The sequence below is a fragment of the Martes martes genome (assembly GCF_963455335.1).
Source record: "Martes martes genome assembly, chromosome: 13".
NCBI classification, from domain to species: Eukaryota; Metazoa; Chordata; class Mammalia; order Carnivora; family Mustelidae; genus Martes; species Martes martes.
In genome coordinates this window covers 75,315,754-75,328,412 of record NC_137901.1, presented here as the reverse complement: position 1 = coordinate 75,328,412, position 12,659 = coordinate 75,315,754, and the positions used below count along the sequence as shown (strand labels likewise).

The window sequence follows — 12,659 nt, the reverse complement described above, 5'->3', positions numbered from 1 at the left end:
AGGACCCTGAGATCATGACTTGAGCCTAAGGCAGAGGTCAACCCCTGAGCCACTCAGGCGCCCCTTTTATTTTTATTTTTTTTAAGATTTTATTTTTTTGACAGAGAGAGACTATTGAAATGAGATGGATCTCTGACCTTGATCCGCCCAATGGATGTTAGAGCAGACACTGCCTTGTTCCTGGCAGCAGGCATCATCATAAATTGGTAATACATCCTTATTTTTAAGAACTTCTATTAGTCAATGACAGCCACACCCCTACTGGTTAGAGGAGCGATAATGACCAGGCTGCAGACATTGTTAACCTCATGGAATGTGGAGTACAGATCTTCCTTGACTTGTATGGGGCTACATTCCCATAAACCCAACATAGATTGAAAATATACTAAGTCAAAAATGCATTTAATACACCTACCCTATTGAACATTACAGCCTAGCTTGGCCCTCCTTAAATGGACTCAGAATACTTACGTTGGCCTACAGTTGGGCAAAATCATCTAACAAAAAGCCTATTTTAGAATGAAATGTTGACGATCTCTTGTAATTTATTGACTACTGAAAGTGAGAAGCAGGATGGTTGTACGGGTGCAAAGCAGTTGTAAGTGTATTGGTTGTTTACCCCCCTGGTTGCCAGGCTGACTGGGAGCTGTGGCTGGCTGCCGTTACCCAGCATCATGAGACAGCCTTGAACTGCATATTGCCAGCCCAGGAAAAGATCAAAATTCAAAATTTGAAGTAAGGTTTCAACTGAATGCATGTAGTTTTCACACTATTGTAACGTCAAAATATCTTAAGTCAGGTCATCATAAGTTGGGAGATAGTCTGTACTGTTATTACTGAAGGGTCATTGCAAGCATTAAATTGAAGTAAGGCATATAAAATGGTCAAAATTTTGTGAATGGACTAACTATACTCCGTAAGTGCCAATTATTTAAAAGAGTCTGGTACATAGACTCTAGAGCACACTTGTAGGTTGGGATGGCAGAATATTCACTAGGCAGGCTACCATGGCTGTTCTCAAAATACAGTAGCAGGACCCCATTTGGAGGACCTTTACAGGGGGTTATTGAGGTCAAAACTATTTTCATAATAACACTAAGACTTTTTTTATTTTCCTTTCCCACTGTCACTCACTCATGAGTGTACCTTGGAGCTTCCAGAGGTACGCAACAGGTGATGAGGTCATAGCTTCAACGTCTAATGGAATGTATGCTTTGGTATTCTTGGATTTTAAAACTTTTCCCAGCCTTGATCAGTAGTTGCCAAGGACTGGAGGTGGGTGGAGGAGTGGACTACAAAGGGATAGGCAGTAATTTTATTCCGGGTGAGGGGTGAAGGTTCTATATCTTGTTTGTGGTTGTCCTTACATGACTATGCATTTGCTAAAATTCACAGAACTAATAGGTGAATCTTATTGCATAAATGGTACTTCAGTTTAAAAAAAAAAAACAAAATTATTTCTCTTTTTTAAAAGATTTCTTTATTTATTTGACACACAGAGAGAGATCACAAGTAGGCTGAGAGGCAGGCAGAGAGAGAGTGGGGGGAAGCAGACTCCCTGCTGAGCAGAGAGCCAGATGCAGGACTCTATCCCAGGACCCTGGCATCATGACCTGAGCAGAAGGCAGAGGCTTAACCCACTGAGCCACCCAGGCGCCTCAAAATTATTTCTTGATTTCAATTTCTAACCGCCTAAGTATGCTTAGTTATAACCCACCTAAACAAAAGCTCTCAGTAATTTTTAAGCATACCAAAGGGTCCTGAGGCCTAAAATTTTGAGAACGAACTGAGCTAAAGCATTGATTTCTTTCCTAAAGCAGGTGCAATCACTTGCTCCAGAGTTGGGAAGAGTGATTAAAAGGGAGTACAAATCTCTCTGGCTCTAAGATTCTAGAAGCTGTGTTCACCAAAGTGGTAGCCACTGCCCACGTGCGGCTACTGAATGCATGAAAAACACCTGGTTCAAATCGAGATGTACTTTGTACAAAAAAAAAGAATGTAAATGATCTCTTTTTTTAAAAGTTTTAATAAAAACTTTTATAAAGAAATCACAATATTTTGGACATAGCGGGTCAAGTAAAAGGTATTATTAATATTAATTTCATCTTTTTTTTTTAACGTGGCTATTAGAAAATGTAAAATGTGGCCTCCGTTATATTTCTACGGGACAGCGCTATTCTGGAGACAGACTTGGCTTCCAATCTTGTTTCCACCACTTATCAGCTACTTCCTACCTCCTGTAAAGTACGGGTTACATTAGGGCTGGTGTGAAGGTTGAATGGGACGAATGCATGTGACGTACTTAGCAATTCATGTAAGTAAACGGCAAGCTCGGTGGCTATCACCAAAGGCCTCGCGTTCTCTGGTCATACGGTCAGAGACGGGCCTGCGTACTCATTAAAGGCCTTTCCTCCGCGACCTATTTACGCTCCCGAGGACAATAATAACTAAGGGTGGCCAAGGCCTGATCCCGGTTTCGGGCGGGCCTGCCCTCTTTATAACTAAAAAAATTAAAATGGTCCCAGGAGCTGGAAGTGAGACATTTAAAATGCACGGAGCCAAAGCACAAGTCGAACACCCAGCGGGCCGGAGCCACAGGGCTTTCCTTGGTAACCGACGCTGACGCAGGTTGCTAAGCGGGAGAAGGGAAAACAAGGATGTGGTCCTTCGACTCTTGTTCTCCGGCGGCAGCTGCTTCCGGTTCTCGGGGGAGCCTGTCCTTCGTCCTACCTTCCCCAGAGGAGCTGGGACTACGGCTGCAGGTTCCGCTGCCTCGGGAAGCTTCCGAACCCTCCGTCCAGCGCGGTGGTAGTGGCGGGGGCGGTGGCGGGTCTCCCGCGCGGCCGCGATGCTGAGCACCCGGGCTCAGGCGGCGATGACCGCGGCGGACCGGGCCATCCAGCGCTTCCTGCGGACCGGGGCGGCCGTCAGGTGAGCCTTGGGGGGCGGGGCGGCCGGAGAGGCCGGGGCCAGGGTCCCCAGCCTGGGCCTGCGGCGGCCTTTCACGGCGCTAGCAGGAGCAAGCATTCCGGAGGCTTCTGCGTCGGGCTCGGTTGGAGGCCCAGGCCCCAAAGCGGGACGGCGGATGGGCCTCCAGGTCCTCCATTTCTTCGGCAACGCCAATTCTGTCAGCCCTCCCCAGTGCTGCTAGCGCCCCAAATTCTCAGTGCCCTGCCCCCACCTGCCATATCCTCTTCCAATCCTGTCCTTGTCCCCAGAACTTCCAGACACCCTCAGGCTTGTCAAAGCCTCGAATTCTGCCAGTGGCCCTTAGACCTCTCAGTGCCGCCGCGCAGGCCTTCCCGGACCCCTTAATCCTTTCAGGGTACCCCCAGTCCTTTTGGGCTCCCCAGTCTTGTCGTGCCCTGGGCCGCCAGCGTTACCCAGTCTTGCCAAGCTCCCCAATCCTGCCGTGGTTCTCACAGCCCTGCAAAGCCACCCAGGTCTGCTAGCCCTTCCCCCATTTTGTCAGTACCCCTATTCCTGTCATCCCCCACCCCCCAGTCAAGCCAGGGATCCCTTATTCAATGTGGGTCTTCAGTCTGATTTGTGAATCTCTGGCTTGCAAGGGTCCCAGAACAGATCAGGACTCCTTAACCTGTAAAGGCTTCCAGCCCTGTTAAGGTCTCCCATTCCTGCTAGGAACCCCAATAGTATGGGCCCCCAGTCATGTCAGGGTCCCTCTTTCCCTTCTTTTCTTCATCCTCCCATGAGCTCCAGTCTTGAGAGCTGAACACTGCATCCCCATTACTGACCCATGACTGAGACCTGTTGCTCAGCCTAGCTTCTTTCCTCTGGAACTGGAGCAGTTTAAAGAGCTTATTATGCCAGGGCTGGGAGCCCTCAATGGCTGTCCTGTCCAGTGCTCCCATTCTGTAGATGGGAAACAGGCCTTGAGACGGTTTTGCCTGTGGCCTGCAGCTGACCTCACAGTAGAGCTGGGGGAAAAGACAGATCTTTTTACTCCTAGACCCCACTGCTCTCCTGTGTTGTCATTTTGCAGGGGGATGGGGGTTTCCAGAGTCATCAAATTTCACAGGGTTTTTTGTGCATACCTCGCTGAGGACCTGGGCAAGTCCTCTCTCCCATCCCTTCTGACTCTCTGTCCTTCAGTTTCCCTCAAGAGGTTTGTGGTTTTAAGCACAGACTTGGCATGAGTTCAGTTCAACGCTGCCTCACTCACTTTGATCAAGTTGGCTGCATCTCTAACGTGAAAATTAAGATGATAGGGGCACGTGGGTGGCTCATTCGGTTAAGCATCTGGCTTCAGCCCAGGTCATGATCTCAGGGTCCTGGGATGGAGCCCAGCATCGGGCTCTTTGCTCAGCAGGGGAATTTGCTTCTCCATCTCCTTCTGCCCTTTCCCCTGCTCTTGCTCTCTCTAAAGTAAATAAAAATCTAAAAAAAAAAAAAAGAAAAAGAAAGAAAAGAAAAGAAAATGAAGATGATAATAGAACCTACCTCTGTGGGATTGTTTTTAGGATGAGATAAGATTGTCACAGTGCCTGGCATAGAGTATGCACCCTTAAATATTAGTGTTTGCTTAGGGAATTTAAAGCAGTTGTAAAGTGCTTTAGCATTTCAGTAATGGTTCTTCTAACTTTTCCAGGCACTTCTGTTAATACACCTGTTGTGTGGAAGTCAGCACAATAAAGCACTAAGAAATTCAAGAATAACTTTCCCGAATGCAATTGATATGGTTAATACTTAATAATTGTAGTAGCTAATGTTTGTTAAGCCCTTATCTTTGCCTCATATGCCCTAGCACTTGTTTGATTGTCAGAACTCCATGAAGCAGGTCTCTTGGTCGTCCCCACTGTACAGGTGACAGAGCTGAGCCTGAGAGGGGAAAATGATGCTCTAAGGAAGAGCGGAGCCTTAATTGAACCAGATTAAGGCAACTCCCCTTTCTTCTTCTTTTTTTTAAAGATTTTATTTATGTATTTGAGAGAGACAGTGAGAGAGGGAACACAAGCAGGGGGAGTGGAAGAGGGAGAAGTAGGCTCCCCACTGAGCAGGGAGCCTGATGCGGGGCTCGATCCCAGGACCCTGGGATCATGACCTGAGCTGAAGGCAGACGCTTAACGACTGAGTCACCCCGGCACTGGCAACTCCCCTTTCTTAACCAAGTTCTGTGTGCATTCTCTTTGTCCCAGAGAACAGAGATTTGTTTGGAATTCAGTTATCAGTTATGTGTCATATTAGTTATGATATTAGGAAGATGTTTCTTGTTGTAGACGGAGTTACTGGTATCACTAGTGACTCTTCATTGAGTTAATGTTGACTGAGCTGAGCTCCAAACAGTATTCATCTGCTGCAGACATTGGAATAAGAATATATCACACACATATACATATCAAACACATCTGTTCAGGTATATATTGCATATATAGATCTTCACCCACATGTTTTTCTTATTTGCTGGAAATACATAACTTTGTATTAAACAGTGTTTTTTAAATTGCTTAAGTGTCTTTGTAGTAAGAGAATAACTTCGGTGCTTAAGCCTCAAGTTAAGACATTTTTAATTTAGTAAAGATTTAGAAGATCATTTATACTATTGTATGCCTCCTTCCTGTTTAATAATCTTTTTTTCTTTAAGTTTTTTTTTTTTTTTTAATTTATGAGAGACAGAGAGAGAGGCAGAGGCAGAGGGAGAAGCAGGCTCCCCGCTGAGCAGGGAGCCCGATGCAGGACTTGATCCCAGGACCCTGGGATCATGACCTGAGCTGAAGGCAGACGCTTAACCATCTGAGCCACCCAGCCTTCCCTCCCTGTTTATTTCTAAAAGATAGATTCATTTCTATATGTTTTCTCCAGTGTGTAATCATCCAGTAAATACTATTAGGAACCTCTTAGGTGCCAGGCATGATCTAGAGACTTGGGATATATAAAACAGACAAAGATCCCTGCCCACAGGGACTTTGCTCTCCAGTGAGGGACACAGACAATAACTAGTTAATAAGTGAAGGTGATAAAAAGAAAATACGGAACTGGGTAGAAGGGACCAGCAGTGCAGGTTCTCACTGTTGGTTAGAAGTGCAGGGGAGGTGAGAGAGAGAGCCATGCAGTGATCTGGGGAGCGGGGAGAGCATTCCAGGCAAAGGGAGCAGCCGTGCAAAGGCCCTGACATAGCCAATGTGGTGCCAGCATGGGAGGCAGAGTAAGGGGAAAACCTGAGTTCCCCCTCTGAGTGAGACGGGGCTTCTGTGACCTGCCTTAGGCTTTAAATCCTAGTGTCTGAACATGCTGAGTTTCAAGACATAACCCTGTACTGTATGAGAATGTTCAGCTTGAACATTAGGTGTTTGGTGGGCCAGTCGGTTATTTTGATGAAATGTTATTTCTTTGTACCTATATCTGTATTTACACATGCTGCATTTGTGATGAGGGAAGACAGTAAACTTATTTTCCTTTCTAGATATAAAGTCATGAAGAACTGGGGTGTTATAGGTGGGATTGCTGCTGCCCTTGCTGCGGGCATCTATGTGATTTGGGGTCCTATTACAGAAAGAAAGAAGCGCAGAAAAGGTAAGAATGAGGTTATCGCATCATAGTCTGTAGACTTGACCAAAGCCCTTACGGTCCCAAAACAGTACAAAAAGAGGAGGGCATTTTTTGTTCTCTTGTATCTCCAGTTTTGGGACATTGCTTCCTTTTAAGCAGAAATCATTTTGAATGACTCATTATTTTAGACCCTATAGTGCAAAGATTTCTGTTCCTCCCCTTCTAAAATCTTGAGTTTGAGACATGCTCTGTAATGAAAAAGTTCACGTGGCTTAATTGTCTAACTGTTCTTCCTCTGGTGCCTGTGTTGTTCAGTAGTACAAGCTGACCGATTGTGTGACACGTTTGTGGTTTTGCTGACTAGCTGCTAGTCAGCTAGTAAGAGTTCCCAGCTACCATCTTTAATACAAAATTCTATTTCCTTATTTTAAAATGTGCCCCCTTTTGTAAATGCTACTCTCCTTATATTGCTTAAAATTCAGCTACAACAAGCAAACAAAAAAAGGGATCGATATAGCAAAATGTTGATCATTGTTAAATCGGGGGGGGTGGTTATGATTGGAGTTGATTATATATCCTCTCATTTTATGCATGTGTGAGAACATTCGTAATAAAAAGTTTTTTGAAAAAGTTTCAGCAGAAAAGGGAAGTATGTCAGATTTTGTTGATCTCTTCGCAGAAAGACTGATCAGAATTTCTCTGGTGGTATCTTTCGCACTGATTATAAGAACAAAATCATTGTCCTGGGGAGCAACAAGAGAACAATTGTTTTCTTCTGTTCTGATGTTGCTTTCTTATCAAAGGAGAGAGAGAATGAGAGAGAGATGGTACGAAGTGTTTTGTACAAGCCGTGCCAGACACTGTGGTGGCAGTCAGAAGTAACCCATGACAGGGGACCTGTCCTTCTGTCGCTTACAGTCTTCTGAAGGAGCAGCGCTAGGACCAGGCCTTGGTACAAACAGAATGCCTGGCCCCCCGATGTCTATGGATAAGGACTTTCTGAGGTTGGGATTTTCGTTGTCAGGTTCCAACGCAAAAACCCTGGCTCCCAAGTGGGAGAGAAAGAGTTGGTCCAATGTGATGTGCTTTTCTCTTCTTCCCCCCACATTTTTCAGGGCTGGTGCCTGGCCTTGTCAACCTAGGGAACACCTGCTTCATGAACTCCCTGCTGCAAGGCCTGTCTGCCTGCCCCGCTTTCATCAAGTGGCTGGAAGAGTTTACCACCCAGTACACCCGGGATCAGAAGGAGGCCCCCCCCCACCAGTATTTATCCTTAACGCTGCTGCATCTCCTCAAAGGTATCTAGCTGGGAACTTCAAGGGGATTGTGTGCCTTTTGAAAGCAGCAGCCCTGAGGGCAGGCAAAGGGTTAATAGCTTCTGTGTGAAACACAGATCATCATGGAAAAAGAAAACCAAAAAACACTGTGGGTGCAGTAAATACAAACAGCTATTTAAAAAAAAAATTTAAAGACGTAACCGTTTGTTTTTAAAAATTGTCAGTGTATTAACAGCTTTTTAGGGAAGAGAACAAATCCACTGCCACTTAAGCGTTTTGGTTGTAAGAAGTACTCTGGCTTATTAAAGTTTAGAAAAAAGAAGTGTCTTAGCCTAAACGAGAAGGTAGTTCGCAGAAGAAATAGTACAGACTGTATTTAGGTAGATGGGAAGAGTATCTAACAGGCACTCAGATATGCAACTTGGCCATCATCAAAGACATAGAAATAACCTTAACGGTGAGGTTATCATTGTGCTGCCTGTCAGCACAATGCAAAGACTGCAAACTCCACAGTCCTGCCCAGCTGTTGGACAACATGTTCACACGTGCTGGTGGCGGGGTGACACAGGGCTAGCTTTACGGAGAGCAGCTTGGAATGACACGGTGCTAGCTTGCAAAATGTCCAGTACCATCTGACCTGGGAATTCCATTGACCTTGATTGACACTAGCCTGAAAAGGAGTTGTAAGAGCCCACGAGATCCAGAGTGGCTGGCCAGGGGCCCTGAGCCAAGGGAGTCACTGTTATACAGGCTTGGCACGGGTTTGAAGAGGTCACCCATCCACCTTCATTTTTAAACCAGCTTTTTGCCTGTATAACTAATTTTTTCTCCCATAACATCTCTTCACATCCCGAGGACATTCCACAGAACACAATTTGGGAAATGCTGGGGTGTGTGCAAAGATTTCCCAACACCTGGTTACAAAGGAAGGCGGGGGAGGAGAGCGTGGGGGTGTCCAGCAGAAGAATGATTAAGTAGTCACTGGAATATTATGTAGCCATTGTGAATCATATTTGCCATGTGTTTTTTGTTGTTGATGTTTTTAATATGGGAGAGGCATAGGCTATAATGTTAATTAAGTTTAAAAGAGTGGTGTTCGAAATAAGTTGTAATTTGACTTCAGCAAAGCAAAGATTTCCACAGATAGAGGCTGGACAGGAAAACACCAAAACGTTCACCTTGGCAATTTTGGTCTTGTGCAGCTGACAGTTTGGAAACCTTAAAACAAAACAACTATATTTCTTTTTTTTTTATAAATTATTATTATTCTGTTAAAATTTTTTTTTTAATTTTTATTAACATATAATATATTATTAGCTCCAGGGGTACAGGTCTGTGAACCATCAGGCGTACACACTTCACAGCACTCACCATAGCATATACGCTCCCCAGTGTCTGTAACTCAACCACCCTCTCCCTACCCCCCTTCCCCCAGCAACCCTCAGTTTGTTTTGTGAGATTAAGAATCTCTTATAACAACCGTATTTCTAAAGCTCTCAACAGTAAGCATATATCCCTCTCACAGTCAGGAAAAAAACTGGATTTAGAAAACACTCGGTTCACTGTCGCTTCACGGAGATGTGTTCCCAGGTGATCTCAGCTTGACACAGAAAGTGAGTTCTGCTCTTCTGTATCACGGGCAATTTGAAAGTAATTTCTTCTGCTCCCCTGTTGTAAGCAAGTACCATCCCACAGCGGAAAGCTGAAATGTGGGCGGTACAACACAGGTTGAATACCTGTCCCGGCATGACCGCCAGTCTCCCCTCTTCACATGCATGACCCAGGGCTGGGAACCGGAGCCATGCTACACCTAGAATCTAGGCTCCCTTCCCTGTCTCTGCTTTTCAGGGTCGTTTATTTTGGGTTTTAGAGACAATTTTTAATTTCACAAGTAACACTTGAATACACTCTGCTGGTAAAAATTTAAAGCATCACGCATAAAGTGACAGTTCCCCTTTATCACTGCCCTGCTCCCGTTCCCCTCATTTCTTTCCAAAGAAAAATACAAATGTATCCTTCCAGACCATTTTCTGTGCACTTAAATATGTTTCTAAGCACCCATAGAAATTACATATTGTTTTGTTTATGTTTTTTCATAACCAAATAGCGTAGTAATATCCATGGTGGAAGAGTGTCCGTTTTAGCACACGTAGCCCTACCTCATTCATTTTTTTCTCTTTGTGAGTTTATCGGGCTTATATCTTCTGTGGGTTGCCTGCTCATTCCCACTGCGCACTTTTTAAAAATTGTGGTAAAATATCCATAACATAAAGAATGTGCCATCTTAACCATTTTTAAGTGCACCTTTGGGTAGCATTTTGAGTACCTTCACATTGTTGGGTAACTGAAGTTCTTCACCAGAACTTTTCCATCATCCCGTCCTGAAACTGTGTCTATTAAGCAGTAACTTCCCATTCTCCTCGATCCCCAGATCCTGGAAACCACAGTCCTACTTTCTGTCTTCTGAGTTTGATTCTGTATCTCCCAGAGGTGGAATCCTACAGTGTTTGTCCTCGTGCTTCTGGCTTACTTCACTCAGCATCATGTCCGTGAGGTTCATCCACGCTGTAGTGTGGGGCAGAATTCTATTCCTGTTTAAGGCTTCAGAGGAATAATACCCCATTGTGTGTACATGTGGCATTTTGTTTGTCCATTCATAAGTCAAGGGACATTTGGGTGGTTTCCCCCACTGGCTGTTGTGAATAATGCTGCTGTGAGCATGGGTGCACAGATCTCTACTCATGTCCCTGCTCCTAATTCTTTTGGGGTCTAGACCTAGAAGCGGAATTACTGGATCAGGTGGTAATTCTGTTTAATTCTTTTGAGGACTCGTCATGCTGTTTTCCAGGGCAGATGCACCATTTTGCCTTCCCCCGACAGTGCACGCAGCGCTCTAACTCTCCACATCCTCGCCAACACTTGTTATTGTCTGTCTTTTTGACAGTAGCAGTCTTGGGTGTGAGGTGATCATCTCGTTGTGGTTTTGATCTGCATTTCCCTACTGAGAAGTATTGTTGAGCAGGAGTTTTCCTGTGTTTCTGTTGAGCAGGAGTTTTCCTGTGTTTCTGGCCATTTGTATAGTTGTGTTTTTTGCGTTTGTTTTTGTTTTGTAAATGTCTACTCCAGTCCCTTCTCCATTTTTGAATTGGGTTGTCTGTGTTTTTATTGTTATGTCTCAGGCACTCTTAATATGTTCTGGATATCAGTCCCTTATCAGACGTGCAATTTGCAAACCTAGTTCACTTTCACAGTTGCACAGTATCCATAATGGCAAGATACTGTTATTTAGCTATTTGTTTGCCTCCGGGGCCTTGTTGTCATAAACGGGCTACAGTGAATGTTCTTATTTGCGCCCATAGTGCACACAAGCTTTGTTTCCCTAGCATAGATCCTGAGAGAGATTACTAGGAAATGAATTGTAGGCTATGAAAAGTCGTAGATATTGCCAAATTGCCCCACAGCATTTTAGGCAAAATAAGGCTAAAGGGGACAGTAAAATTTTCCTTTGGAGGAAAAAAGCCAACTGACAGGCTGCCTGAGGAGTGTAGGAGGAGAAAGGGGAGTACAGTTGCCTTCTGCAAAGGCTCCCTTTGTTCTGGAGGGTAAAGGTCTGGCACCAGGCTAGATCTGCCCTGGTAAGACAGGCCTCAGGACTTAGCACTGGCTACTGGGCTGCTGCTTCTCCCCACGTTACCACCCAGAGGCACCACCACGTTCAGATCCGGATGGAGGTTGCTCAGAACCTCGCGAGTCAGAGCCTGAAGTACTCAAAGGAATGTATCAAGTTCACTAACTGCAGATCAAAGAGAAGAAATAGGCTAGCTTCGTTTTCCCGGAGTTGATTGCATTTGGGAAGCTGCCCTGAGGTGGCAGGCCCCAGTGTTTTTATCTTCCATACTCTAGCAGTCGTGGTCCAGTGGAATACACTGTGGTAGGGGGCCAGCAAGATCAGGAAATCAGCAGACTATGGTGTGTGGACCATGTCTGCACCACTGTGTGCTTTCGTCAATCAAGTTTTATTGAAACATCCGTGCCCATTTACTTGCTCTTTATGGCTGCCGGGGTGCTATGATAGCAGAGTTGAGTAGCTGCTGCAGAGCCCGCAAAGCCAAAAATGTCTCTTGTCTGACCCTTGACAACGTTTTCCAACCCTTGATCTAGCTGTAACTATAATGTAAACTCATAAGCCCATCACACTCGTGTTTTTGTTCATTAGGCTTGATTCTACTTATGACTGAAAAGTAAACTCAGGGGCACCTGATTGGCTCAGTCGGTTGAGTGTCTGGTTCTTGATCTCAGCTCAGGTCTTGATCTCACGGTCATGAGTTCAAGCCCCGTGTTGGGCTCTACACTGGCCATGGAGCCTACATAAAAGAAAGAAAAGTAAACCCCACAGCAGCCCCCTTCAGGCTGCCACATACGGCTTGCTGCTTTACCGTGAAACTCCAGGGCGGACGGACACAAGCGAAGGCCCTGTGGCCTCAGAGAGAGTCTGATAGAGGTGAGTCAAGCACTGAGTGTGGCTTGGACTAGATGAAATGTTTAAGGGCCCTCCCGCCCTCAGAGTTGTGAGTTAAAACCATTTCATTCAGTAGAAATCTTGTAACAATTTATATCAAGGCAGTAATTCAAAAAGCTGAAGCCAGTTTCTTCATTTAAATGCTACAGGCTCATGAAAAATCACATTCACTCAGGAAACACACAGTGCCTAACAGCCCTCTAAGCCTTGGGTAAGGCTACAGAGAGGAATAATGAAAGAATTATAATTCCAAGGTGAATTTTACAGTGAGATGCTTAATTAGCTTTGATATGTTGTGCGGGGTAGGTTTCCTGATTTGTTGTTTTGCCAGTGAATCTAACAATTGCCTTTCTGGT

At 45.0% G+C, this 12,659-nt stretch overlaps 1 protein-coding gene across 1 annotated transcript in view; it reads left to right on the top strand.

The window, feature by feature from the left end:
* Positions 1 to 2,748: 2,748 nt before the first annotated feature.
* The window catches only part of USP30 (ubiquitin specific peptidase 30), a 26,373-nt gene continuing 16,462 nt past the window's right edge, over positions 2,749 to 12,659 (top strand). The window contains exons 1-3 of the mRNA XM_080821477.1: positions 2,749 to 2,931; positions 6,422 to 6,531; positions 7,623 to 7,805. Of these exons, the coding sequence (XP_080677603.1) occupies positions 2,849 to 2,931; positions 6,422 to 6,531; positions 7,623 to 7,805 (376 nt within the window). The 5' untranslated portion in view covers positions 2,749 to 2,848. The remainder of the gene's footprint in view (positions 2,932 to 6,421; positions 6,532 to 7,622; positions 7,806 to 12,659) is intronic.